The sequence below is a fragment of the Musa acuminata genome, chromosome BXJ3-4 (assembly GCF_036884655.1).
Source record: "Musa acuminata AAA Group cultivar baxijiao chromosome BXJ3-4, Cavendish_Baxijiao_AAA, whole genome shotgun sequence".
Taxonomy (NCBI): domain Eukaryota; kingdom Viridiplantae; phylum Streptophyta; class Magnoliopsida; order Zingiberales; family Musaceae; genus Musa; species Musa acuminata.
The window spans coordinates 32761095-32788026 of record NC_088352.1 but is presented as its reverse complement, the minus strand read 5'-3'; the positions used below and the strand labels follow the sequence as shown (position 1 = coordinate 32788026).

Below are 26932 nucleotides of genomic sequence, written 5' to 3'. Positions count from 1 at the left end.
CCGCCAGCCCAACCGGCATCAACATGCGGTTCCCATTCGACTTCCCGAAAAGGCGAGATTTGTTTCGACTCCAAGAAGCCCTTACCGACATGTTTTGAGTTTCCAATTAGAATTCCTCATCCCCTATTTTGGAGCCACCACGATAGGATCTCCACACCCGATCAAGACATGGCTCTCTCTACCTCAAATTCCGTTTCCATAGCCCAAAACTTCCATCACGACCTCCCTTCTCGTGCTCCCTTCAAAAGAACAACAACAGTATCAATTTTGAAAACAAGAAGAAGAAGAAGAAGAAAACGAAGAGACAGAAGTGGCACCCAAGCCCATCATCTGCTTGTGTTAGTGAATCCTTTATACGACTCTAATCCGCTAACCTGTCGTCTTCCTCGCTCCACTTTTTCCCCGATGCAAGACACTTCTTCCTCTTCTACTTATTCGCCGCGTGCGACAGTTCGGAGCTCGCTGATCGAGCCCGACGGCGGCGCGCTCGTGGAGTTGGTGGTGCCGGAGGCCGAGCGTGCCGCGAGGCGGGTGGAGGCGTCTCGATTGCCTGCGGTGAGGATCGGGCCGGTCGACCTGGAGTGGGTCCACGTGGTCGCGGATGGGTGGGCGAGCCCACTGAGGGGGTTCATGAGGGAGGCGGAGTACCTGCAGAGCCTGCATTTCCGCTCGCTCCGCCTCGCTGATGGCTCCGTCGTGAACATGTCTCTGCCGATCGTTCTCGCGATTGGGGGCGAGGAAAAGGAGGCCATCGGGAAAGCGCCGGATGTCGCTCTGACTAGCCCCGGCGGCGATTTTCTTGCCATTCTCAGAAGGTTCGTGGTTGCTTCTTTTCTAATATATATATGTATATGCTTAATGAACACTCGTGCTTTTCCTGGTTTCGGGGTTCTCTTTTATTTATAATATCTGAATTCTCTTTGCGCTCTTATAGATACAAACGCGAATTATTGAAAGTAATGAACCGAGTTCTGTGGATAGCATTTCAACTGTCTGGGAAAGAACATCATTGGTGGCTGATCTTGGGTTATTTTTCGATGTAAACTAAGACAGGAAAGTCCACAATGGATTTCAACATTTGAATGGTGAGGCATTGTATTAGAAGAGAAAATGTAAAATTTTAAATTCATGCCTTTATGATGACACAATGCGTGATGTTTCAGCAGTATATCTGCTATGACGCAGGGTTACATAGATAAAAGATTAAATTAGATGAAGAAATTGGCACAAGAGGGGAGAGCTTTTCTGTTGCTAACGAAAGTGAGATGAGTGAACAGAGGCATTATGCACATTGTTATGATAATACAATTCATAACTAAAACAATACCAGCTCTGATGAATCTTCTGTTGCAGAATTATACATGATACAGAAAATGACAAGAAAAAGAGAATTAGTGCATTCTTTTCTCCTTTTCTTGACATGCTGTCAAAGTTGACAACGGCCTTTCTTCTTGAGACTGTTGTCTTACGTTGGATTGCTATAAATTCTTAAGTTTTATTGGATGTTTTTTACTGTTACTATAGCTTCTATTTGACAGTGATATTTATGTAATACCCAAAGTAAAAGGATATACCAATGATTCCATAAATTTTTTCCATGGGGTACAGCTTGATTGCTGAAGCTCTTTTGCTGGCTCAAAATTTGAAAGTATTTTATTAAGTTGGATTTACTGGAGATTTGAATTAGGACAAAATTTATTGTTTCTGCAGACAAATTTTAAACTATTGGGACATGTGGTGCAAGTTAATGCTTATGGATGTTTCATACAGTAATTTGCTAGCATTTGCTAATTTATTTAGTTGACTGTAGAAAGTCATCAGGACTCTTGAATAATTATTGTTTTCATGTTTTACATAGCTTTTAGCTTTGCAATATGTCTGCAAAACTGGGACTTATATTTTATTTCACATGATAAAAGCCCTTTTCTTTGGAGGAATACTTTGCAGCAACACTTAATCTTCGTTTCATTCTGTATGCTTCACTTTATAATTACTTGTATCCACCTATGGATCAGAGATGATCAACCAAGTCCAAGTCCAAGTCTAAGTCCAATTCCAAATCCATGTCCAAGTCCAAATCTATGTCGAAGTCCAAGTCCAATTCGAGTTGCAGTCGAATTGAGAAAGACTTCACTGATTAGCAGTCTAAGAGTCCCCCTCTACAACTACAGATAAAGGGGTCAATAGCCTTAGAAAACACAAAAAGAGAGGTAGTGACAGTCTAGAGAGAGGCGGTTGCCCTAGAGAGAGGGGAAAGAAAGAGGGAAGCAGCAACAAGTTGCAGCCTCAAGAAGTCTGAGCCATCGTTCAAGAAGTCTGATCTTGTTGCTCAAGAAGTCTCTTCATAGTTGCATGTTTAGTTATTCCTTTTCAAGAAGTAGATTGTTTTCCCTTTCAATTTTCTCCTTTGTTTTAGTGACTCTATCAATCCTCCCACAAAGTGTAAATTCGCTTAAGGATCAAAATCACTTAATCCTTTCCCCAAACAGATCAGGTGGCATCAGAGCGATGATCCTCATTTACGGTTGGTTATCACCGGGCAAGGATATAAAGATTCAGGAAAACTATAGGAATTGAAGTTTCAACACCAATCGTTGCTAAATATAGACGATGATGCAATGGTAGAAAATACTCCAACAATATCAACGGATCTTATTGCCAAAGCCACATTGCTCATGCAAAAGATGGAATACGTACTAGTTTGGATCCAATCTCAAGCCAACACGACAATGAAAGAGATGGAGATAAGCACATCAAGGCAAAAGAGGAGCCATCTTCATTGAATACGATAACCATTTGCCGAAGATGGACGATGATGATGATGATGCCATGGAACCTATTGTCACGACCTTAGCTGGTTTTGCCTAAGGCGTGCGGCACCCTCGCGCGTCCGTCCGCAAAGGTCAGCCTCCCCGAAGCCTCCCATTGTCCCTTAGGACCAACAAAAGAGAGAACGGGTTAAAAGAACGCCTCAATCGGGATCCACAAGCAAACATGTCCGAAAAACACTTCATAGACAATGCAAATTACAAACAGACTTTACAAGCTCTGAATAGTTGCACAACAAAGGGTAAAATGGTCCATTACAGACCGAAAAGCTCTCGAACGTGTCCACATGACACAACCTTTATTTACAAGCCTAAAGAGGCCACCAATCCAACTAAAATGGGACTTATAAGCCTTCGGCCGCCCCTCTACCTGCTATACAAGGCATGAACATGCCAAAAGACAACGGACAGACATAAGCATTACATCCAACATCTTGTTTAGAAGTTTGTCCGTTACATTCTCCCCCACTTATCCCTTCGACGTCCTCGTCGAAGCCTTTGTGAACACTGCAACTCTTCGCCTTTGCTGAGTCTTCAATCTTCCGCTCCAGCTGCAATGCGCCTCCTGGCTCCCAGCTGCTCTACGCTGCTGTTTTTGAGTAGTCGACCCTTTTATCCGCCATGCTGCTACAACTCACCAATGACTCTGACTCTGTTGGGGGGGTTGGCTGAGTTGTGTTGATCCTTGTCGATTCTTGCGGATCCACCAAATGAAGGAAAAGACCATCTTTTCTGCGCCAGTCTCTCAAAATTTCCACATGCTGCTTGAACTGGGTGGATGCTTGTTGGAGCTTTAACGAGCATCGCCTCGCAAACTTCTGAAGTTTTGGGTCCTTCCTCCACAAAATTTGCTCATTGACTCTTCTTTCAGTTAGTTGTCACATCCAAGTAGGTTCGCATCACTTCCGCTTTCGATTTGGCATTTCGTTGGGAAATGAAGCGGACGATCTACTCTCAGTAGCACTGATCACCGTTGGTGAGGATTTGACAACTATTGTCTTCCATTATCTTCGAAGGGTCTTTGAACTTGTGCAGAGCTCCTCTGCTGGATAGATAAGAGAACTGGGGTACTCGGTTTCGCCCATTCTCTTAAGAGTTGAGAAGGCAAAGGTTACTTTGACTTCGCCCGCCTCCTCGAGGTTGTACTTCATGCATCGAGCTGGTTACTAGTCTTCGCCTGCTCTTTGCTCACACTTCTGAAGCACTTGAAGTGTTTGCACTCCTTGCGTTGAGTTAGCTACTGTGATTCACCTTCTCAATGCCATTGAACTTCTGGAATGCAGGAAGTTTTCACCCCAACTTGGAGTAATTCTCTGATAGATGAGGTCGCCTTTGGGATTGTACCGTCTTCTCCATCAACCCTGCCGCCTACTCCACTGAGTAGCAAAGGTACAGCACCATGTACTGCCTGCTTCGTTCCTTGGTCGTGCACTCTTGCATGACCCGAAGTCCTTCACTTACGGCTATCTTGATGAGAAACTTGTTGACACCGGTCTTACGAAGTTTCTTGGCCTCTGCCCTTCAGCCTTGTCTCGGTACTTGGAGATTGCCTCTGCATGCTCCACCTCCTCGGCCCCTTTCACGACCAAGCGCTCTCCCTCCATGAGAGCAAGGGATCAATGACTTGCACGGAAGTCCCGCCTCTGCGGTACCATGGCGCTGGCATGCCCATGGCCCTACTATCCGTCGCCTCGCCTCTGTATCCCTTTTCTTCACAATCAGTAGAGATGTCTCTGTGGCACTCCTCTGAGTCCACCTCCATTCTAACTGATGCTTGATTTTGGGTAGCTAAGTCCCTCTGGACTCGTCGTCGCTTCCTCGCCCCTTTCGACCCCCTGCTTCAACACCTCTGTGTTCTCCAAGCAGTCTGTTTGGTCGATGGAAAGACAGACTGCAACTCCCATGCATGGCCTCTGCCATCACGTTGTAGAGTTTGCACTGATTCTGTTCTCCTTAGCTTCCTTGGTAGCAACGTTCGCTTACTCGACCTTGTCCTCTGACTTGTCGGGCTCCCTTAAGCGAATATGAGCTCTGGAGCAGTCCAACTCTCCAGCTGCTTCGATCATACTCTGTATGATCAAGTCCCTCCCATGGAACTCACTGGTACTTGCATTCGAACTTTTCCCTTGGTGGAACACAGCCCCCATATGCTGATGACCAAGGCTTTCATCCGATGCAAAATTCGATGCACGCCCGGAAGACCCGCCTCTGCGGTACCATGGCCTTCACTCCTTGAATCCATAGCCCTTCTTGCCGTCGTGTTGTTCACCGAAGTGGAGCTTCCAGTAGCTCCCGATCATACCTCCATATGATCTCATCCCTCACGGGACTATGTCGTGTGCGTCGCATTGCCACAAACTGTTCCACCACGATCCGCTGCACCATGTCGCCTCCTGGTGACATCTCTATTGCATTCTGATCCTTGTGGAATAAACTCGAATTGTGAACCCTCCATGTGTGGCCTCTGCCAATACATCGCAGGGTCCCTTCCACCTTCGAATTTGTTCGCTCCTTTGGCAATCGACCTTCATCCACCCACTCTTGGGTCACACCTAGATGAAGCACCGCTCTAGGACAGTCCGTCGCCTAGTAGCTCCCGAAGTCCACCGACTCCACTATAGTTTGTGCACCATTGTCTGGATCCTGGGCCTCTGCCCCTACCAGCACAATCTCCGCTGCGCACTGCTTCCTTCACAGCAACTCAAATGGCAACCCTGTGGCATATTCTTCAAGAGTACCCGCCTCTGCGTCCTCTTGCCCCGTTCTAAGGCCTTCTGAACCCAACTTCGCCTCCGCAAATTGAGTCGCCTTAGTTCCTCCGAGATAAGGTGCATGTGCCCAGAAGCTCCCTTCGTCTTTGGCACCATGCAAGATGAGTCCGCTCCGTCAGAATGAAGGACCCATGGAACAACATGATCCTACCCTTGCCTCTGCAAGAGTTCATGTCTTTGACCTCTGTCTAAGGAAAGCACTGTGCTTCTGCTCCATGTTCCAACTTCTCTGTTGGCTCCCTTCATGCGGCTTGGGTACTTCGCCAAGTTACACCCAAGTTGCTCCGCTCCTCGTTTTTGCATTGAGTCGATGGTGGCCCTCGCGCCCTCCATTCCACGGGTCAGCCCTCCCTTGAGTCCGATCTCCATATCGACTCTAAGTGTGCCTTCATTTAAGTTGCTTCAGGTTGCTCCCCCACTTGATCTCGCAATGCATCCACCAATGCATTCTCTCGAGCGAGATCAAGCGACAACTCCTCGCCGCTTGCTCGGTCCATCGAGCTTCATGAAGTTGTTGTTTGTGAGGTACTCCTCCTCAACATGTGAAGTCCGTCTCAATGAGTCTCCCTCTGGAGTGCCGAGACTTATCCCTCCTGGATAACTGTCCCGTTGGAGCAACATCTCTCTTCGTTTCGGAGACCACCATCCCCTTGGACTACTCCGATCTGCTGAACAAACTGTGCATTGTTCTGCCTCCTGCAGACGCACTTGCTAGATTGCGCCTCCACGTCAATACAACCACCGCTGCACCCCTCAAGGCCTAGCAACATGCTGAACTCGTTGCACATTTCAGCCTCCTCCGGACGTATCCTTCGCTTGCCGAAGAGAAAGTTTCAATGCTCCATGGCGCCGAGTCTCGGCCGCCTTGGGATGGCCACGAACATTCCATCGTCCGCATACAAGCCCATGCATGAGTACCAAATTCTTCGAGTTAGCAATTCCCCTCACCTCTGTGAGCTTTGCATAACTCTTTTGGTCGTTGAGCAACTCATTCCACCTTGGATGGTCTCATTCTTGCCAAGCGCCTCGCCTGCCTAGAGCACCATCAAGTATGGTTGTCAACGTTGAGCCGTAGCTCAAACTCAGCCATCCCAACCTTTGTGCGCTCCAAATTCTTCCAAGCTTGCCTGTTCTCGTGGTGCCTCTTGCGCGAAGGGTTGGCCATTCCTCTGAATGCCAATCTCAGATGCTCGCTCCTCTGAGCGACTCTTTTCCCTACATCTCCATGCCCGTTTTCCCTCAAACGGTCGCGCGTTGCTGACTGCCCTCAATGCAGCCCCGCTAGGTCCCCCACATTTGCATGTCAAGTGTTTCTATGAGTGCTTGTCCCGCTCTGATACCATAATGTCACGACCTTAGCTGGTTTTGCCTAAGGCGTGCGGCACCCTCGCGCGTCCGTCCGCAAAGGTCAGCCTCCCCGAAGCCTCCCATTGTCCCTTAGGACCAACAAAAGAGAGAACGGGTTAAAAGAACGCCTCAATCGGGATCCACAAGCAAACATGTCCGAAAAACACTTCATAGACAATGCAAATTACAAACAGACTTTACAAGCTCTGAATAGTTGCACAACAAAGGGTAAAATGGTCCATTACAGACCGAAAAGCTCTCGAACGTGTCCACATGACACAACCTTTATTTACAAGCCTAAAGAGGCCACCAATCCAACTAAAATGGGACTTATAAGCCTTCGGCCGCCCCTCTACCTGCTATACAAGGCATGAACATGCCAAAAGACAACGGACAGACATAAGCATTACATCCAACATCTTGTTTAGAAGTTTGTCCGTTACACTATGGCAAAGGCAAGGCTCCAACCTTTTCAAGTCGAGGCTTGGATTGACATCCCCATCTACAATGGCTCCATCAACACAAAGATGCTAGATGCTGGGCTTGATCAACTCAACACCTACTTTACCCTAAACTAGTATAGTAGCAAAGACAAGTTTGTACACGTGTGACTCAAGTTAACAAGCTATGCTCTAGAATGGTGGAATGTTTATCTATGAGCCTACGGCGACAAAGAGATGACAATGGGGTAGTTTAAAATGTTCATGCAATAAGAATTCTACCCAATGTGGATGGTGACGATGATGATGCCATGGAAGCTGTGGTGAAGGCAAGGCTCCAACATTTTTAAGTCGAGGCTCGAATTGACATCCCCATCTACAATGGCTCCATCAACATAGAGATGTTAGATGCGAGCCTTGATCAACTTGATACCTACTTTACCCTATACGGGTATTAGTGATTTCAATAGGCGCTTAGGTGCTCGCCTAGGCGCTCGGGCGAGACAAGGCAAGGCCCAAGCGCCTCGCTTCATGTCTAGGCGCCTCGCTTCATAGAGGCGTCGCTTGGGTGCTCGCTCGAGCCCAGGCGTCGGGTGCTTCGGGCGAGCGCTTAGGTTAAAACAGAGGACTGAACCAGATTTTTAGGTCTGGTTGGTCTCCCGTGATTTAGTTGGTTCAATCGAACCAACTAAATCACAATATCAGCCTCCCTCTCGCGATTTCCCTGACTTCCCCAACCCTAACACTTGCGATCGCGATTTCTTCTCCGCTGTCGCTGCCATTGTCGCTGCTTGCTGCTACTATCACTACTCGCCACTGCCACAATCGCTGCTCGTTGACTGCTCGTCGCTGCCACAATCGCTACTCGCCACTGCTGTCGTCGCTCGCCGCTGCTGTCGCCGCTCGCAACTCCCACTCCTATTATCGCTCGCCGCTCCCGCTCCCGCTCTAGCTATGGCTGTCGCCTGCTATCGCTACCGTTGCCTCAACAGCCTCGGTCTTCTCACACTCTTCTCACTATACTGTTAACAGTATATTGCTAACTGTATACTAATAATAATATTTTTATTTATTAGGTTAATAATATATTATTTTGATTTTAGTACTATTAATTTTATTTATTTAATAGTATTTTTATTTAAAAATAAAAAATATATTATTATGATTTATTTATTTATTATGATTTTATACCTGATTTTCTTAATTTAATAGCATATTTTTTTATTTAAATAATTATATTTATTAATTATATTATATATTTTTATATTTTAGCTCCTCGCTTCGCTCGGGCGAGCGCCTAGCGCCTTGAGCGTTTTTGGACCTTGGCGCCTTTTGGCACCTAGCGCTTTTTAAATCACTGACGGGTATAGTAGTGAAGACAAAGTTGTGCTCTCGTGACTCAAGTTAACAAGCCATGCTCTAGTATGGTGGAATGCCTGAGCCTATAGTGACAAAGAGATGACATTGGGGCAGCTTAAATATTCATCTAATAAGAATTCTGCCCAATGTGTTACCTTAAAGATTGTTTGAAAAGATTGCAAAACTTGCACCAAGGATGAGACCAACGAGTGCAAGACTATACCACCGAGTTTCGATGACAAGTGTTGGGGCTCAGAATCTCCCTTGACAGCCACTTAACAGTGATGAAATTTACCATCGGTTTGCATGCTCAGATCAACACTTAATTGAGCCTCTTCAGGGTTTGTGACATCTTGAGTGCCAGCAGGACAACCATAGTGATCGAAAGGAAGAATATAACCCACATTAAGAGGATTGTAGAGAAGGCTAAAGAGGGCTACTCAAAGGCTAAGAAAAATTTTGATAACAGTAAGAATCCTTCTTCCTCGAAGAGAAGTGACCTCTTTTGCGATCACTATAAAATTGCAAGACATATAAGAGAGATGTGCTGGAAGGTTTACCTAGAATTTTTCCTAAAAAAATTGAAGAAGAACTACCAAAGTCGATTGACAATGGCTTTGATGGTCGACGAAGATTTTATTGAACATATGCTGGTTGATCGTGCAGATCTGGGTGATGGTGAGGCTAAAGATTATAGACTCGAGTACGTTCCCCGGTCCAAAGGTTCGAGAAGGGTTCTTTACACTAAAAATCCATGTGAAGCAAGAAGTCATTGATGTGATGATTGACACCAACAGTTAATTTATCTGACATGATTGATTTAAACAAAGAAAAAAAATCAGTTGGAGCATCAGAGACTGCATGATTTTATTTATATAAAGTATAATCAAGCACTCATGGTGAATATAATTTGCGAGACAGGTTTAATCCGATTTTGTTATATGACATCAAGATTCAAATGAATAGATAATAGGACAAATGATTATTGACATATTAAATGCCGAAGATGCTTATGTATTTTTTCTTTTACGATGATAGTTTGAGATTGGGAGATGTAGCAGACAAGAACATTATCTTGTAAAAATAAAGATGAGTTTAAAAGTTTCAAGTTTAATACTTGTAATTATTGAGTAGTAGAAAGCTAATCTGAAGAAGATGAACAAGCGTATGAGGGATACAAATCAAATGATGGAGATGATGACAAAATCAAGGATGTTAATGATGAAGTGGACCTTAATGATCTTCTCTTGTTTTATTATTTTTGTTGTTAGATTTATACAATGTAATACTTTAATGCTTTATAGATGGTTAAATGAATATAATCTGATCTTTTAGTGGTGATATTTTGAATATGAGCTGATATGGAACTCGTGTATTGTTTAATTTTCATTTTAATGATTATCTTCCCTTTTTTTTGTAATTTTTGTATTGGTGAGCACCTCGCTTCGCTTGGGTGAGCACCTAATGCTTCTGGCATCTTGGAACCTTGACGCTTTTGACAACACTAATCTCATGGTCATATTGACACTTCCAGGATGCACAATCCTTACTCCAAGCTCAGGTTCATTGTCGACATTATTGTTCAGACTTTTATATTGATAAAAAATGTCGGTTCAAATCAGTGTCTGCAGTACTGAACTGTACTGCTCGGTACGGGCGGTACGGGCGGTACGTACCGGTCCGACAGGTTGCCGGTATGCGGACCGCCTGTTACCAGTCCGAGAGCACTGTAGTAGGTCACTGTAGCACTGTAGCAGAGCTATAGTACTCGGCACACCTAAGTGTACCGCTCGGTACACCTGGATGTACCGCTCGATATACCGTACCGTACCATACCGGTACCGAGCCCAGGTCGAAACACCAGTACTGTACTGTCACGAACGGTCGTCGCGCACCCGCAACAACTCCGTTCAACGAACCGTTCGTCGCTCACACCTGCATGTACAACTGCTTAACAGCATGTTTTCTCTTAGTTTTGGGTCATTTTGCTTGTAAATATGTAAGTTCGAACAAGCTGCAGCGTTACAAAGCGACTGCTCACCGAACCAAGCAAAACAGCCCCAAAACAGCTCTGTTTTCGCGTGCGCGGGAGGCTTGCGGAAAACTGGCTCCGCTCACCAAAACGTCAGCCATCTCAGCCCCTTGGAACCACCCGGGTGGCACAGGGCTGGATGGGGCTTCGGTTATATACCGGGCGTTGAACTCTCTTTCGCAAGTTCGCACGTGGCCTTTACGGGAACTTATCTTCGCGCCCGGGACAAGGTGAGCGGCTGTTTGTGGGCTTACAGCTGTTCGTTCATCCTTCTAAAGCCTTGTTTTCTCCCTCTCCCCCTTTTCTCTTATGCACACAAGGTGCTCATCGAATTGCTTGTAAAGCTTCCCCTTTTTGTGAGACTTCGGGATTTGTCTGTTGCTCGTACTTTTGAACTAACCAACTTTCTCTTTTACAGGTCCTTCGGGACCTGCAAGAGGTTACAAAGTGGGCTGATCCTTGCGGAGCAATATCGCAAGGGCGAAACGCGACTTAGGCAACGCAAGCTAAGTTCGCGTCTTTGCCACAAGGGTGACCCGCAACTTAGGCAACGCAAGTTAAGTTCGCGTCTTTGGCCGCAAGGGTACCTCACGCCTTAGGCAATTCCAACTAAGGCCGTGACATTGTGGTATTAGAGCGGGCAAGCACTTCGAGCGAGCAAGGAACGAACTTCGCAACTTCGCCATGGCAAAGCATCGTGGCGAATCAAGCAAGACGGGGCAAGCCGGACCCTTGCCCCAAGCAGCCGCAGGTGGGCTGCATGTGCACACTCGCTCTCATGCTGTTGGAGCCGCTCAAGAGGAGCGCGGCAGCGAACACGATGAGCGAGAAGGTGGCTACTCCCCGCGAGCGGAGGAATCGCAATCTGGAGCGCTAACTGGGAAAAAGAGCCACAAGGAGAGACTTACAACGGCGGAAACCCGCCTGGATGTTCTTGAAGCGAGCATGGGGGAACTCTACCATGGCCAACAAAGGCTTGTTGGGGTAGAGAGCTCGCAAGAGGAAGCGGAGTCTAGGATCGACAAGGTCGAGGCCCTAGTCGATCGACTGTCTGATGACACCAAAGACTCCGTGCAACACTTACAGGATGTTGTGGCGGAACTCATTGCAAAGGTGGCCATGCTTACAAGAACACTAAATGCGGGAGGAGGCAACACCCGCGTTGCACCGCCACAAAACTTGAGGGCACCTGAGCCTCATGGATATGGAGGGGCCAGAGATGCCAAAGAGCTCGAGAACTTTCTGTTCGACATGGAACAATACTTTCGAGCTACGAGGCCCGATTCTGAAGATACCAAAGTTTCTATAGCAACAATGTATCTGAACGGAGATGCGAAACTTTGGTGGCGAACTCGTTGGGAGGAGATCCAACAAGGTCGGTGTCGAGTCGACACATGGGAGGACTTGAAGCGGGAGTTGAGAACTCAATTCCTACCGGAGAACACAGAATTCGTCGCAAGGAGGAAGTTGAGACAACTCCGCTAAAGTACCACCATCCGAGACTATGTGAAACAATTTTCTGCACTAATGCTGGACATACAGGATATGTCCGAAAAGGACAAGTTGTTCAGCTTCCTCGATGATTTGAAACCGTGGGCTCAACAGGAGCTAAATCGAAGGAATGTTACCGATGTAGTCGGGGCAATTGCTGCTGCAGAAAGGCTCACCGACTTTGTTTCCTCTGAAGACCCAGCAAGAAGGAAACAATCTTTAGGCAATCGCCCTCCAAAACATTCTCGAGGGAAGGAGCTCGGGGGCGAGCAAAAGAAAAAAAGTTCCCACAAAGGGCCGAACCCGAAAAGCAAGGCCTCAAAACCTGGAGGATGTTTCTTGTGCGGAGGACCGCACATGGTAAGGGAGTGCCCATAAAAACAAGCACTCAATGCTTTGACGGCTTCCATCCACCCCTCCCGATCGGACAAGGGCAAAGCTGTTGCTCTTAGTTCGAGCAGTTCTGAATCCAGCAGCGACGACAAAGAGTCGCAAGGACCCCGAATGGGAGCAATGCGTTTATTGAACGCTATGCGGGGTCAAGTGGGGGAGAACATGAAGACAAAGGTACAAAGAGCAGGAAGTAGTGAACTGATGTATGTGGACATCAAGCTGAATGGCCAAACGACCCGTGCAATGGTGGACACGGGCACTACCCACAACTTCATAGCCGATCGTGAAGCACAGCGACTTGGGTTGATCTTGGAGAAGAGCCCAAGCCGAATGAAGGCGATGAACTCGGAGGTCAGGCGAATCTCCGGGTTGGCGAAGGGAGTTCCCATCAAAATCGAGACTTGGAGCGGAAATACCAACATGATGGTCGTGCCACTGGATGGCTTCCAAGTGATTCTTGGAATGGAGTTCATGCACGCGGCGAAATTGGTGCCGATGCCGTTCTTGAACTCCCTATGTATGATGGGAGGCGATGACCCCTGCGTGGTCCCCGTCTCTCAGAGAGGAACCAAGGTGCCCCAACACATATCGGCATTGCAACTGAAGAAAGGGGTGCGAAAAGGCGAATTGACATTCGTGGCTGCTATGAAGCTAGAGCCACTCAACGAGAAAGCCATTCAAGAACCTGCTGCGGTGGCAAACGTCCTGAAAGAGTTCAAGGATGTTATGCCACCTTAGTTACCAAAGGCTCTTCCACCACGCAGAGGTGTGGATCATAGCATCGAGCTGGAGCCAGGAGTGAAGCCTCCAGCGAGACCACCCTACCGCATGCCCCCACCAAAATTAGCAGAACTCAGGAAGCAGTTAAGTGAACTACTAAGCGGTGGTCTCATCTGCAGCTCTAAAGCACCTTTCGGAGCTCCAGTTCTCTTCCAGAAGAAACAAGATGGGAGCCTCCGATTATACATCGACTACCGAGCCCTCAACAAAGTGACAGTGAAGAACAAGTATCCCATCCTGCTCATTGCGGACTTGTTCGATCAATTGGGCAAGGCTAAGTATTTCTCAAAACTCGACCTTCGGTCGGGGTATTGGCAGGTGCGCATTGCTGAAGGCGACGAAGCGAAGACTACCTGTGTGACCAGGTATGGAGCGTTCGAGTTCTTGGTGATGCCTTTCGGCTTAACCAACGCTCCGGCCACATTCTGTACTCTCATGAACCAGCTATTCAAGGAGTATTTGGATAAGTTCGTGGTCGTCTACTTGGACGATATCGTCGTCTATAGTCAAACGCTCGAGGAGCATGTCAAGCACCTTCAGACGATTTTCAAGGTTCTCAAGGAGAACACTTTGTTCATGAAAAGGGAGAAATGCTACTTTGCTCAAACTGAGATCCTATTCTTGGGGCATCGAATCGGTGATGGATCCATTCGGATGGATAAGTCGAAGGTGCAAGCAGTCGCGGAATGGCAAACTCCAACGAAGGTGCCAGAGTTGAGATCCTTCCTTGGTTTCGTCAACTACTATCGACGCTTCGTAGCGGGATATTCAAAGCGAGCAACCCCACTGACGGAGTTGCTGAAGGAGCAGCCTTGGAAGTGGTCTGACAAATGTGAGATAGCATTCCAAGATCTGAAGGCTGCTGTTCTGGAAGAACCGGTGCTCAAATTGCCGGACTATGGAGAGCCCTTTGAAGTCCATACAGATGCTTCGGACTTCGCTATTGGGGGGGTACTCATGCAGGAGGGTCATCCGGTGGCCTACGAGAGACGCAAACTCAACGAGACCGAGCGGCGGTATCCAGTGCATGAGAAGGAGATGACAGCAGTGATCCACTGTCTACGAGTTTGGTGACACTACCTCCTCGGGTCGCGATTTGTGATGAGGACGGACAACATCGCCCTGAGCTATTTCCAAACTCAGAAGAAGCTCTCCCCAAAGCAAGCGCAATGGCAGGACTTCCTGGCTGAATTTGATATGGCAATGGAGTACAAGCCCGGGAAGGCGAATGTCGTAGCCGATGCGCTGAGTCGGAAAGTAGAACGCGTGAATGCCGTGCAACTGGAGGGCAGAGGCCAAGCAAGTCAGTTACACTCCAACTTCCTTTCCCGAATCAGGGATGGACTGTATGGTGATCCCCAGGTAGTTATCCTGATGCAACTCATCAAAGAAGGCAAGGCATGACGATTTTGGGTCCAAGAGGGACTTGTTTACACAAAAGGGAATAGGGTTTATGTTCCCCGAGTAGACAATTTAAGACGTGAGCTCTTAAAAGAGTGTCACGATTCCCTTTGGGCTGGACACCCAGGCATTCACAGAACGTTGGCTCTTGTGGAGAGGGCCTTCTATTGGCCGAAGATGGGGACTGATGTGGAGGAATATGTTCGAACGTGCCTTACTTGCCAACAAGACAAGGTAGAGCAGCGGAAGCCGGTGGGACTTTTGGAGCCATTGCCCGTACCAGAAAGGTCATGGGAGAGTATTTCCGTGGACTTCATATCAAGCTTGCCACCTGTAGGGGGACTCAGATCGATACTCGTGGTGGTCGATCGGTTTTCAAAGTATGCAACTTTCATCGCTGCTCCCCTACACTGTTCAGCAGAGGAGGCGGCCAGGGTGATGATAAAGGATGTAGTGAAGTATTGGGGAGTCCTGTACAATATCATTAGTGATCGAGACGCTCGGTTCCTAGGACGATTCTGGACCGAGCTATTCAAATCGTTGGGGTCAAAGTTATACTTCTCTACAAGCCTCCACCCCCAGACGGATGGCCAGACTGAAAGGATAAACTCGCTCTTGGAGCAATATCTCCGGCACTACGTGAGTGCCAATCAACGAGATTGGGTGAAGCTGTTGGACATTGCCCAATTCTCCTACAACTTGCAGCGGAGCTCTGCATCCAACAAGAGCCCCTTCGAGATTATCACAGGACAACAACCGTCGACTCCGCACACCATGGCAATTGGGTATACTGGGAGTAGTCCATCAGCCTATCATTTCGCAAAGGAATGGCATCGAAATGCAGATATTGCACGGGCTTACTTAGAGAAGGCGGCAAAAAGGATGAAGAAGTGGGCAGACTTGGGAAGGCGACCACAAGAGTTCAAAATTGGCGACTTGGTGTTGGTAAAGCTCCAACCAGCATCACTCCAATTCTTTAGGAACAGAGTCCACAAAGGATTGGTGCGCAAGTATGAAGGACCCTTCCCAATTATCAGCAGGGTAGGCAATGTCTCTTACAAGTTGCAGTTGCCGGCGTGGTTCAAAATTCACAACGTTCTTCACGCCAGCAACCTAAAAGCCTACCACTCGGATCTGCAAGACGCTTCCTGAAGTGTTCCAACTCGGCTACCTCCCATCACAGCCTCCTACGAGAAGCGAGTGGAAACCATTCTGGCGGACCGCAAGATAAAGCTACCCAACGAAGCTGAGCAGACAAAGTACTTGGTGAAGTGGCGAAAGCTTCCCAGAACTGAAGCCAGTTGGGAGCCTGAAGACGCCCTGCGATATGAAGAAGAAGTCATCAACAACTACCAACAAGCGTTGACGAGGGCGTCGACAGTTTAAGTGGGGGAGAATATCATGAATGGTCATCGCGCACCCGCAACAACTCCGTTCAACGAACCGTTCGTCGCTCACACCTGCATGTACAACTGCTTGACAGCATGTTTTCTCTTAGTTTGGGTCATTTTGTTTGTAAATATGTAAGTTCGAATAAGCTGCAGCGTTACAAAGCGACCGCTCACCGAACCGAGCAAAACAGCCCAAAACAGCTTCGTTTTCCCGTGCACGGGAGGCTTGCGGAAAACTGCCTCCGCTCACCAAAACGTCAGCCATCTCAGCCCCTTGGAACCACCCGGGTGGCACAGAGCTGGATGGGGCTTCGATTATATACCGGGCGTTGAACTCTCTTTCGCAAGTTCGCACGTGGCCTTTACGGGAACTTTTCTTCGCGCCCGGGACCAGGTGAGCGGCTGTTTGTGGGCTTGCAGCTGTTCGTTCATCCTTCTAAAGCCTTGTTTTCTCCCTCTCCCTCTTTTCTCTTTTGCACGCAAGGTGCTCGTCGAATTGCTTGTAAAGCTTCCCCTTTTTGCGAGACTTCAGGACTTGTCCGTTGCTCGTACTTTTGAACTAACCAACTTTCTCTTTTACAGGTCCTTCGGGACCTGCGAGAGGTTACAAAGTGGGCTGATCCTTGCGGAGCAATATCGCAAGGGCGAAGCGCGACTTAGGCAACGCAAGTTAAGTTCGCGTCTTTGGCCGCAAGGGTGCCTCACGCCTTAGGCAATTCCAGCTAAGGCCGTGACAGTACAGTATTGCGAACTTGGTTCAAATACATGCATATGCATTTCTTCCCACTATTTTTTTTAATACAGCCTTAGGGTTTTTCAGGTATCTAGCTCTATCATAAAATCTTGTTTTATCTCCTGTACACCATTGTACATTTGTTGACATTGGAAAATCCACCCTATTTACCTGGTCCAATTAATGTAGTCATCGTCAATGCACTACCAATGATGATGGTGCTCAAGGCGATAGGTGTGCTATCATGCTAAATTGATAGTCTCTTGCTTCAGTGTCATTCTCCTACAAAAAGATATCAATTTTAGTTAGGTACACAGATTTTTAAATTACATTTGATATTCAAAATCAAGGTTGAATTTATAAGGGATCGCCTGGATCCCTGCAAATCTGACTTTGATTCTTGTGAATCAAGCCTAGATCCGTGAAGATCAAGGCTAGATCTACATGTGTAGTAGCCTTGATCCATATGGATTTAGGTTTTATCTGCATGGATTCAGACTTGATCCTCATTAATTTAGTCTAGAGCTGCTAGGAACTATGCTAGATCAATGAGGACATTCATATGAATCTTGATTATATCTATGAGGATCTAGGTTAGATCAGTGATGGTCCAAGGCTGGAAGGTCTAGCCCTCATCTGTAAGGATTTAGCCTAGATTTATGAATCTAAAGTTTGATTTAGGTATTTTCTTCATAGATTTGGGGTTAGATCTACAACATCATTCTTACAATACAAGAAATTACAAGAATCATAATTTGAAAATAAGATTCATATTTACCTTTTCTGAGAGAAAAGTTGAGTGATCTTTTGAGAATAAGGATTCAGTTGGTTGAGATTGCTCTCCAATTCAATAGAATTTGAGTTTGAAGCGTGGGATTATGAGACTTTAGGAGAAAAATTGGGTTAAAAATTTTTGATATTAGAAGAGGGAATAAAGAGAGGTCAAAGAGGATGAAACAAGGTGTTTTAGTATCTTTTAAAAGCCCAAAAAACCCTTAAAGGGTATTTGTTGGATCCGGTTATTGTTGGCATGCTTATTGCCCAGTAGACTGGTTCCCACAGTCTAAACTGGGTGGTAAGCCGGTTTACTAGGGTTACCACATGGTAATGTCTGGACTAGATGGAAAGAAGTTGCCTTAAGAGCGTATTAGTCCGACCAGTTTTTTAAACATTGTTAGCAACATTCACATGTGCTAGGGTGATAAGATGTCATTGAAGGCTCCTGCATTGGCTGCCCAATTACCCCAGAATCACCTACCTAGGAACAGTTGGTCCGCAAGCTTGGGTGGCCTTGTCTCTCCTAATGTTGATTCAATGATTGTTGATGGGATATTTTGTCTAACTGATGACAATATAATAGCCAATGATGAGTTCATCAAATCACCAGAAATTTGCATTGCAACAGCAATAATAAGAAAACCAGCAATGAAGGATTCAAAAAGAAACAAATAATTAAATAAGGAGGTATTGAGAAGATGAGAAAATGAATGACATATCAGCCTAATTGTTTGATTTATTTTTCATTTTAAATGATGGAAAATTTTATCTATATTTTGGATGGCTTTTTCTACATGCTGAAACTTATTACTTGCATGATAAATGAAATGAAGCCTATTGCATTCTATGGAGATCAACGTCAATAATCAAGTCAAGCCTTAATGTTAAAAGACACATCTATTGGGTTTTCAGGCTTTTGAAATTCTGGTGGGGAGTGTGCCTCCTGTAAGTTGAGGCTCTAAATGTGAGCCACAGTGTAGCTTAGTTTGCCATAAGTGGCCTTCAGCATCTCTAAACTTTGTTTCCATATGCTAGTGCATAATATTTGGAATATGCAAATGAATGTTGATATTCCGATATTAGTAAAGTGCTTCAATTTGCTGTCCATGTTGGTATCTATATTGCATATTCTGATCTTTCTATGCCAAGCATTGACTTGAGTGATAGGAAGTAGTACAATGTCTATTGACTTATCTTATCTTCATTTTGTAGTGCATCCCAGTTTGCTTATTAAATATAAATTTTAATTCTTCACCATGCTATAATGTCTAACATGGTTTACTTGTTGGGCAGAATTGAAATATACAAGCATAACAAAGAAGAAAGAATTGCTAGAACATGGGGAACAATATCTCCTGGGTTACCCTATGTTGAGGAGGTAATTACCCGGGCTGGAAATTGGTTGATCGGTGGGGATCTTGAAGTGTTGGAACCAATCAAATACAATGATGGTCTTGACCAATACAGGCTCTCTCCTCGAGAATTACGCAAGGAATTCGACAAACGTGAGGCTGATGCTGTATTTGCTTTTCAGTTGAGGAATCCTGTACATAATGGCCATGCCTTGTTGATGAATGACACCCGTAGGCGCCTCTTAGATATGGGCTATAAAAATCCTATATTGCTACTTCATCCTTTAGGAGGTTTTACCAAGGCAGATGATGTGCCCTTGTCTGTGAGGATGGAACAACATAGCAAGGTCACTTTTTATTGTCCGTGTTTTAACTTTAGTTATGGCTATGATTATATGGAATTCCTAAGAGCCTGATATGTTATAAGCCGTCATCTATGAAACAGGTTCTAGAAGATGGAGTCCTTGACCCTAAGACAACCATTGTGGCAATCTTTCCTTCTCCTATGCATTATGCAGGGCCAACAGAAGTACAATGGCATGCTAAAGCACGGATTAATGCAGGTGCTAATTTCTATATTGTTGGTCGTGACCCTGCCGGAATAAGTCATCCAACTGAGAAAAGGGATTTATATGATCCTGATCATGGGAAAAAAGTATTAGGCATGGCTCCAGGCTTGGAGAAACTTAATATTTTGCCTTTCAAGGTATATATGTGGATTTTACTAATTTGAACTTTTTGTTTGTCTCGTTACATTTTATAAGTTGTATGATTGTGGAACTGAAGGATTGACTTTTTAACTACATGCATTTAGTTATTCTCTCATGCAAGGATTTGAATATTAGTCCAATACTAATACCAGTAATGGTTAGGAAAGATATGGTATTAACATACCCGATATATGTTGACCTGTACCATCTAGTATCATCAAGAAAAGGAACATACAAATATATATCTAGAATGGTATCAAACTGCATGTAATATTACCGATGTTTCTTTGTACTACTCACTATATACTGGTGGAAATGAACTGGTCAAAATATGCTTGCATATAAAATGTTTGTAATTTCGGTAGATTATAGAAGTAGACATTGGAGTTAGTATCAATTTGACCAGCTACAGAATGTTTGCTCTAGGTTGGATTGGCTAAAGCTATTTTTTGGCATAGCAGTACTTTTTTAATTTTTTGTGCCTGAGAATATTTCATTTGTATTCTATTGAAGTAATTGATTTGCATGTATGAGTTTGCCCCAAAAGAGGGACAAAGAATGATGGTGGGACCTGGATAGTTTTAAAATGGTTATGGTACAAACAATTCATGTCTGGTGTTGAAACACGTCTCTGTTTTAATTAATGAGAGCTTCAGCTTTCCTGAATTTAGGTATCCTAGAAAGTTTATTGGTTGTGCCCTCCTTTTACTGGATACATGTTTAACCATGTCTAGAGAACGAAGTGCTGTAGGTTCGTAATATATGTATGTTTTCAATCCAGCAATCTTTTTGGATGATAATATTCAATCTGAAAGATGGAAGCCAGTTGAAGCTTCTTTATAATATAACTACTTTTTGTTGATAAAACTTTTAATCTGAAAGTTCCATAGTTTTACATATAGATCTAATGTTATTAATAATATATTTTCATCTGTTAAATCTTTTATTCTTCTCTGTTTTATGGTGTTATTCTCAGGTAGCAGCTTATGACACTGTGGGAAAGAAGATGTCATTTTTTGATCCTTCTCGTGCACAAGATTTTCTCTTCATCTCAGGAACTAAGGTATGACCTCTGTCGCTTTGGCTTGCTTCTATCCCTTAAAAGCATCTCATTTTAAATTGATAGAATTTTGCCGGGAAACTCTACCCATTTAAGAGGAATATCTATTTAATAGTTTCGATGAATATGTTATTTATCCAAGTATTCGATAACTTAACACGGACCTTTTACATGTTGCTACAGATGCGTACGTATGCTAGAAATGGGGAGAACCCTCCTGATGGTTTTATGTGCCCTGGTGGATGGAATGTTTTAGTGAACTATTACCAGCGCTTGCAAAAGGAAGAAACAGGAAAAGAATCTGCTGTTGTATCTCTCAAATCATAGTAAACTGATGGCATGCATGAACATTGGGATGGTGATTTGCCACGCTCGTAGATCAGAATATCCCATTAAGCAGAGTTTATTTCTTTGGCAATTTGGTTTTGTTGCTTTTGGTGTCTGTCCCAAACTGAGCATCTGTTTTTTTCTTTCATCCATTGAAGTTCATTTAGGAATACTGTCAAGTTAATAATATTTTTTTAAGATATTACAGTCAAATCGAATTTACAGACAACTGGTTCTTGCAGTATATGAGAGGAGCATTTATGCGTTTCATGTGTATTTTAGAGCTCAACGTCTCCATCTTTATTGTTGATTTGCTGTAAAAAAATTAGGAATAGAAGAAAAAAATTCAATGGAAATGTTCTATTTATCAGCTTTTCTATTTTTTCTTCGTCGATATGGATTGTCAATGCAAAAATTTTCTTTTTAGTTTCGTGTTATTTATCTCGAAACAAAGGAAAATCATTGGTTTAGATAACATACTTATTACCAAAGTTATAGGGGTTTTCCTCCCACTAATTGTTTTGACATAACAAAATAATTTATTTTTATGTATTTGTATAGTATAACATCTTATTATGTATACGCCAAGTGTTTCATCAGGATAAATGGATATGAAAACTAGATGAAAGGACATCCATCAACCAACTATGTATTGATATTTGAGGGCTCAAAATGCCTCTATTTTTCAGTCATATAATAAATGAAAGGAATATGGGATTCACTATAGTAATACATTCCCCATGTTCATATGTTTGTTTGGAAGTTGTTACCGAACAATTTTTTTCTCGTTATGCATGTGTTGTAACATTCCAATTAGGCTAACTAGCTTATAACTTTATATTCATCGTATCCTTATAAGTCAATCTCAATCTTAGACCTCCAATATAGGATTAATTGGGGTTGTTATATGTGCTACTAACCGAAAGTGACACAAAACCGATTGCCTTTTGTTTGGTTGGAAGATGTTGCTTAATAAGTTGCCTATTATAGAAAAACTGTATCAGCTGGGCATTTTTTTTTCCTATGCGCGTTAACACCTCTTTGGAACTAAAAGTGATAAATAAACATATTTATTTATTAATTACTCTTTTGTTTGGTTGGAAGATGTTGTTTAATAGGTTATCTATTATTGAAAGAATACATCAATTGGGCATTTTCTCCTGCGTTACCTCTTTGGAACTTAACTAAAAGTGATAAACAATGATATTTATTTATTGATTGCTCTTTTGCCAAATAGTTTAGGTTATGTTTCAACAAAAATTAGATTTTTCAACTGAGTGAATCTTGGCATGATGGACAATAACTCAAGCAAGTAACTAAGATCGATCGATAAGGCTCATTAACTTTGAGAATATTAATTTTATACACTTTTGGTTAATAAGGAAGGCTTGAAATATGATGGTTTTAGAGAAAAAATTAGATGACTTTTCTAGAAAATACTCATATTTTGAGTATTTTTTTTAAATTAGCACCCCTCATTTTATTTTTTTTTCCAAGCAGTATCCCTAATTATAAAAAGTTAGCAAACTATCTCTAAAATAGTTTCTCGCTTGTTATAGTGTTTTTGGTTTGGTATAGTGTTTTGACCACCATAATAAAAATATTATAAGACCTACTCAAAAGTATCGTAAATGATCTAAATGGAATCTTAATCACAATCAAACTAATCAATAGCGTTCATAAAATTTTTAATACCATAAAAAAACACTATAAATCCTATTAAAAATATACTATAAATGAGCCAAATGAAAATATTATAATAGTTAAAAATAGTATAAAAAAAAAGAAGCATAAAGATTTGTTGAAAAAAATTTTGAGGGGTATTTTGGATAATTTTTAATTAGTGATGTTGCTTGAAAAAAAATAAAAAGAGAGGGCACTTTTTGGAAAATACCTAAAATATGAGTATTTTCTAGGAAAATCATTAAAAAAACTACTCCTACTTCTATTTTCTATAAAGTAATTGTGAATGCTGCATAGGATCACTATTTTACAATAAATTAAATTTATACTTACAGAATTATCACTCATTGTATATGCTATTTTGCAGATAAGAACACTACTATCTCACCTTAGCAATGAGAAAGATTATGAGCAAGCATGAGCCCATGCTAGTATAGATATAGATGATGACTTATAGATATGTTTATGTGTATAGATTATAAACAGTGTATAGGTAAATCATGTAATTTGTTTAGCAAGTCAATATATGTCAGACTTGGGTTAAATGGCAAATGCCTACTCAGAATTAATTCAAACTAAATACAAATGGCTCTTTTATTTCTTAATTGTTTATGATACCTATAATTGTTTAAAATAACTTGATTATTTTAATATTAGAACTTTTAATAATATTTTTTAAATTATATAATTTTATATTGAAAACTTAGTGTAGGGACCTAATTGAGAATTCTAGAATTTAAGAGTGGTTTGTGATAAGTTAGTGGGAAAAAAAAGTAATTACATACTGTTATTTTGTTGCTACCTTATTCTTGCTCTATCCTGGACACATTAAAATGTTATTTTCTTACATGCTTGCCACTTTACAACATTAAGATTTAGATAAGAACTAAAAATTACAGAACAAAAGTTAGAATCTTACATGTTGTAACTAGAAATTACCTACCATGGCACACTTGGGAAAGAGAGGGAAGTGAAGGAGAAGAAAAAGAGAAGGTGCTTGGTTTTGGTTTGAGAATTTGGTCTAATTTGGTATCTCCAAGTAAAAAAAAATAGAAGGTATTTGGTCTAATTTAATATCTCTATGTAATTAACCCTCTATTAGCAAACATTCTATCTGATCCTAAAGAAAAATGATCTCTAATTTCTTATTATTTATGAGTAATTAGTTATCCTTTGCTCTGAGTATAAACTTCAATTGAGTTATAAACTCCAAAATCCTATAATTAAGAGCATGCTTATCTTTATTTTAATTGTAATGTTATGTATGAAATTATAAATTGAGTACAATTTATCTTTTATAAATTAGATTTGTAGATCTTTTCATCAACCATCGTATGAATGATTCGAAACACAAACGTCTATCGAAACATGTATTTCAAGTGATCCCTTTGATTCTTCGTAACTCTATATAGACAATTCTAATTTATATGAAACTTATTTTATTGGAAAATAGACTCCTTTATCATTCCATCAAAATATTATTTGAATGAATTGGATCAACAATATCCACTCAAATGCTTGTTCCAGCTAATCATTCAGAGATTTCTTTAGTCCTCTTCTTCCTCCTCCGCAGAACAAACTTACCGCCACAAAATAAATACACACGGTTCTTCCATCCATCTGAAATTTTGATTATTATTTAATGTTAATTTTAATAAATAATCGGACAAGTGCAATCATGTTGAATTTTTAAACAAGAAAAATAATTAAAATATAAAAATAATTTAACTTGTTTAACATTTTGGTAATACATTTTGCTGATGTTTATCTTTGTAGCGATGCAAACCATGCTATGCAGCATGATTAATCCAACATGATGTTGTTTTCTTATTATTTAAAAATATCTATGCATCGAAATATTAAGTAATAAATAAAAATTATAAATATTGATATATTGTTAGGATTGAATCCGCACTAAGAGGGGCAGTCAATTCTTAATTTGATTAAAATCGATTTCGAAAACATGTTAACTTAAAATACATTCGTAAGATAATGCAGCTAAAGTAACGAGGAAGTATGATAGTTTGCAATAAATGTAAATAACAAAACAGAAATACAAATCAGATTTTATAGTGGTTCGGTCATCGTGACCTAAATCTACTCCCGATTCCTCTTCTGTCGAGGCTATCGATATCCACTAACGATCTTTCTTCAATAGGCGAAGTTCAACCTCTTTCTTGTAACTCTATTCTCCTTTTGACGGGCTCAGGAAAGAACATTTACACCCCCACAACCTCCTCTTTTAGACTTCACTAACACTTAGAGTTTAAGAGGAGTTCACACAAGATTACAATAGTATTTTCTTCCTTTTTTTTCTCTCAATTCTTATGTGTCTAAATCAGGGATGAGAGGGGTATTATAGACTTCAAGTGGATTCAAACTTGAAGTCTAAAAGTGTCTTATCCCTGATTTTTTTGGGTATTGGATGTACCACCGGCTATATTGGGCAGTACCACCGCCTACAGCACTGACACTAGGCGATACCACCGCTTAGTTTGGCGGTATCACCACCTAACACCCAACCACTAGGTGGTACCACTACCCAATCTAACGGTACCACTACCTAATAGTCTCTCGGAGATTGTGTTTGGGCAGTACCACCGCTTGACACAATCTCAGAGATTGTGCATGACGATTCCACCTGTTGGATTTGGGCCTTTCACTTGGCCCAACACAACCAAAACTTGGGCCTTGGCCCTTAATTGAGTTGGCTTAATTATATTCTAAACTGACTCAATTAGACTCTAAACTAACTCGATCTAGACATAATCGATTACAAGCGAATCCTATGTTATCCGGCACGTCATTGGTTCTTTCGGCGTTTCATCTGTTCCTTCGGCATATTGCCTAATCAGCATATTGTCTTCTCACAATATCTGATCTCCTTAGTGCAATGTCCGATCTTCTTGGCTCGATGCCCGAATTCATGAACCGAAACCTTCTATCAACACGTCGATCGATCCTCCGGTCCAACGTCTAATCTTCTAACATGTTTGCTCTAGCCCAACATCTAATTCCTCCTGCTTTAATTGATTTATCTTTTATGATCGAAATTAGTCCTACAACACTTAAACGCACATTTGATGACCAACACATCAATTAATTTTATCATCAAAATCTGATATTCAACGTATATATATATATATATATATATAACAAGTTACTATTGATAGTACAACTTCTTATTCGGATTAGGGAGTCATTAAAATGCGATAGCTAGATAATTCCTCAATAATTTATAAGAAACAATGTGGTCTTCTCTATGTCGTCGGAATAATAAAGAGCATACTTAGAGAATAAAATCTTTTCATTCATCATTGCATGTTCGACTTATGCTATAATAATCTTAACTATGTATAACAAGTACATGCATATATAAAATATTTAGATACTTCATATATTATTTTCAATAAGGAAATTTGATAATTATGAGACAGACTATGTGCATGACTGATTTTATTTATAACCGACATTGTATGAATGCATATTGAATGTATCAATCCATGGATAAATTTATATACTCTCTTGTCCCTATTTTGTATCAATTTTGTTCACATATGATATACACATTTGATTATATGTATGAAATACGCACTACACCAGAATGTTATTATTGATTTTTTCTTTAATTTTTGTTCCCTAATGGCATTTATGCTCACTAAATTTACCCTTTTGGATTATAAAGGTAAGTAGCGTTAGAAGAATGTCTGATATGAAAAGAAAACTATGCTACCGATTATATATGGTAATATTGTATAGAAAATCGTATTGGAAACAGATTCATGCATGATAACATACATGAAGTGTAATGTTAAGAATTAAATTATCGCATGATGTTGTGATTCACGCAAGTCAAAGAGAACAAAACTGTCTGGAGTTTATACCTGCGCTGCAGAAACCTCAAAAACCCATGAATTTTTCATGGTTCATCCATATAGTTTAGCGATAGGAATGCCTTCAGAAAGTAGCTCCAGCGAATCAACGTTCACGTACGTCTTATGCAATGTACATGTTCATTATTAGAAAACAACTGATCATTTGCAAAACATGCAAAGAA

The 26932-nt window shown here is 42.2% G+C and overlaps 1 protein-coding gene across 2 annotated transcripts; it reads left to right on the top strand.

Moving 5' to 3' along the window:
- LOC135584352 (ATP sulfurylase 2-like) lies at window positions 1-21462 on the top strand. Of its 2 annotated transcripts, XM_065146736.1 has the most exons (6): window positions 2-338; window positions 452-815; window positions 19037-19442; window positions 19541-19801; window positions 20782-20868; window positions 21049-21462. In XM_065146736.1, the coding sequence occupies exons 2-6, from the start codon at window positions 631-633 to the stop codon at window positions 21190-21192; spliced, it is 1083 nt and encodes a 360-aa protein (XP_065002808.1). In that variant the 5' UTR covers window positions 2-338; window positions 452-630; the 3' UTR covers window positions 21193-21462. The 2 variants fall into 2 exon arrangements, with proteins under 2 accessions (XP_065002807.1, XP_065002808.1); XM_065146735.1 differs by having other exon boundaries at window positions 1-815.
- The last annotated feature ends 5470 nt before the right edge of the window (window positions 21463-26932 follow it).

Excerpts from the sequence above, each read along its gene's own strand:
- LOC135584352 (XM_065146735.1), top strand. The coding sequence starts at position 169 with ATGGCTCTCTCTACCTCAAATTCCGTTTCCATAGCCCAAAACTTCCAT. Across the intron at positions 816-19,036 it reads TTTCTTGCCATTCTCAGAAG|AATTGAAATATACAAGCATA; the intron begins GTTCGTGGTTGC and ends CTTGTTGGGCAG. Across the intron at positions 20,869-21,048 it reads TCTTCATCTCAGGAACTAAG|ATGCGTACGTATGCTAGAAA; the intron begins GTATGACCTCTG and ends ATGTTGCTACAG.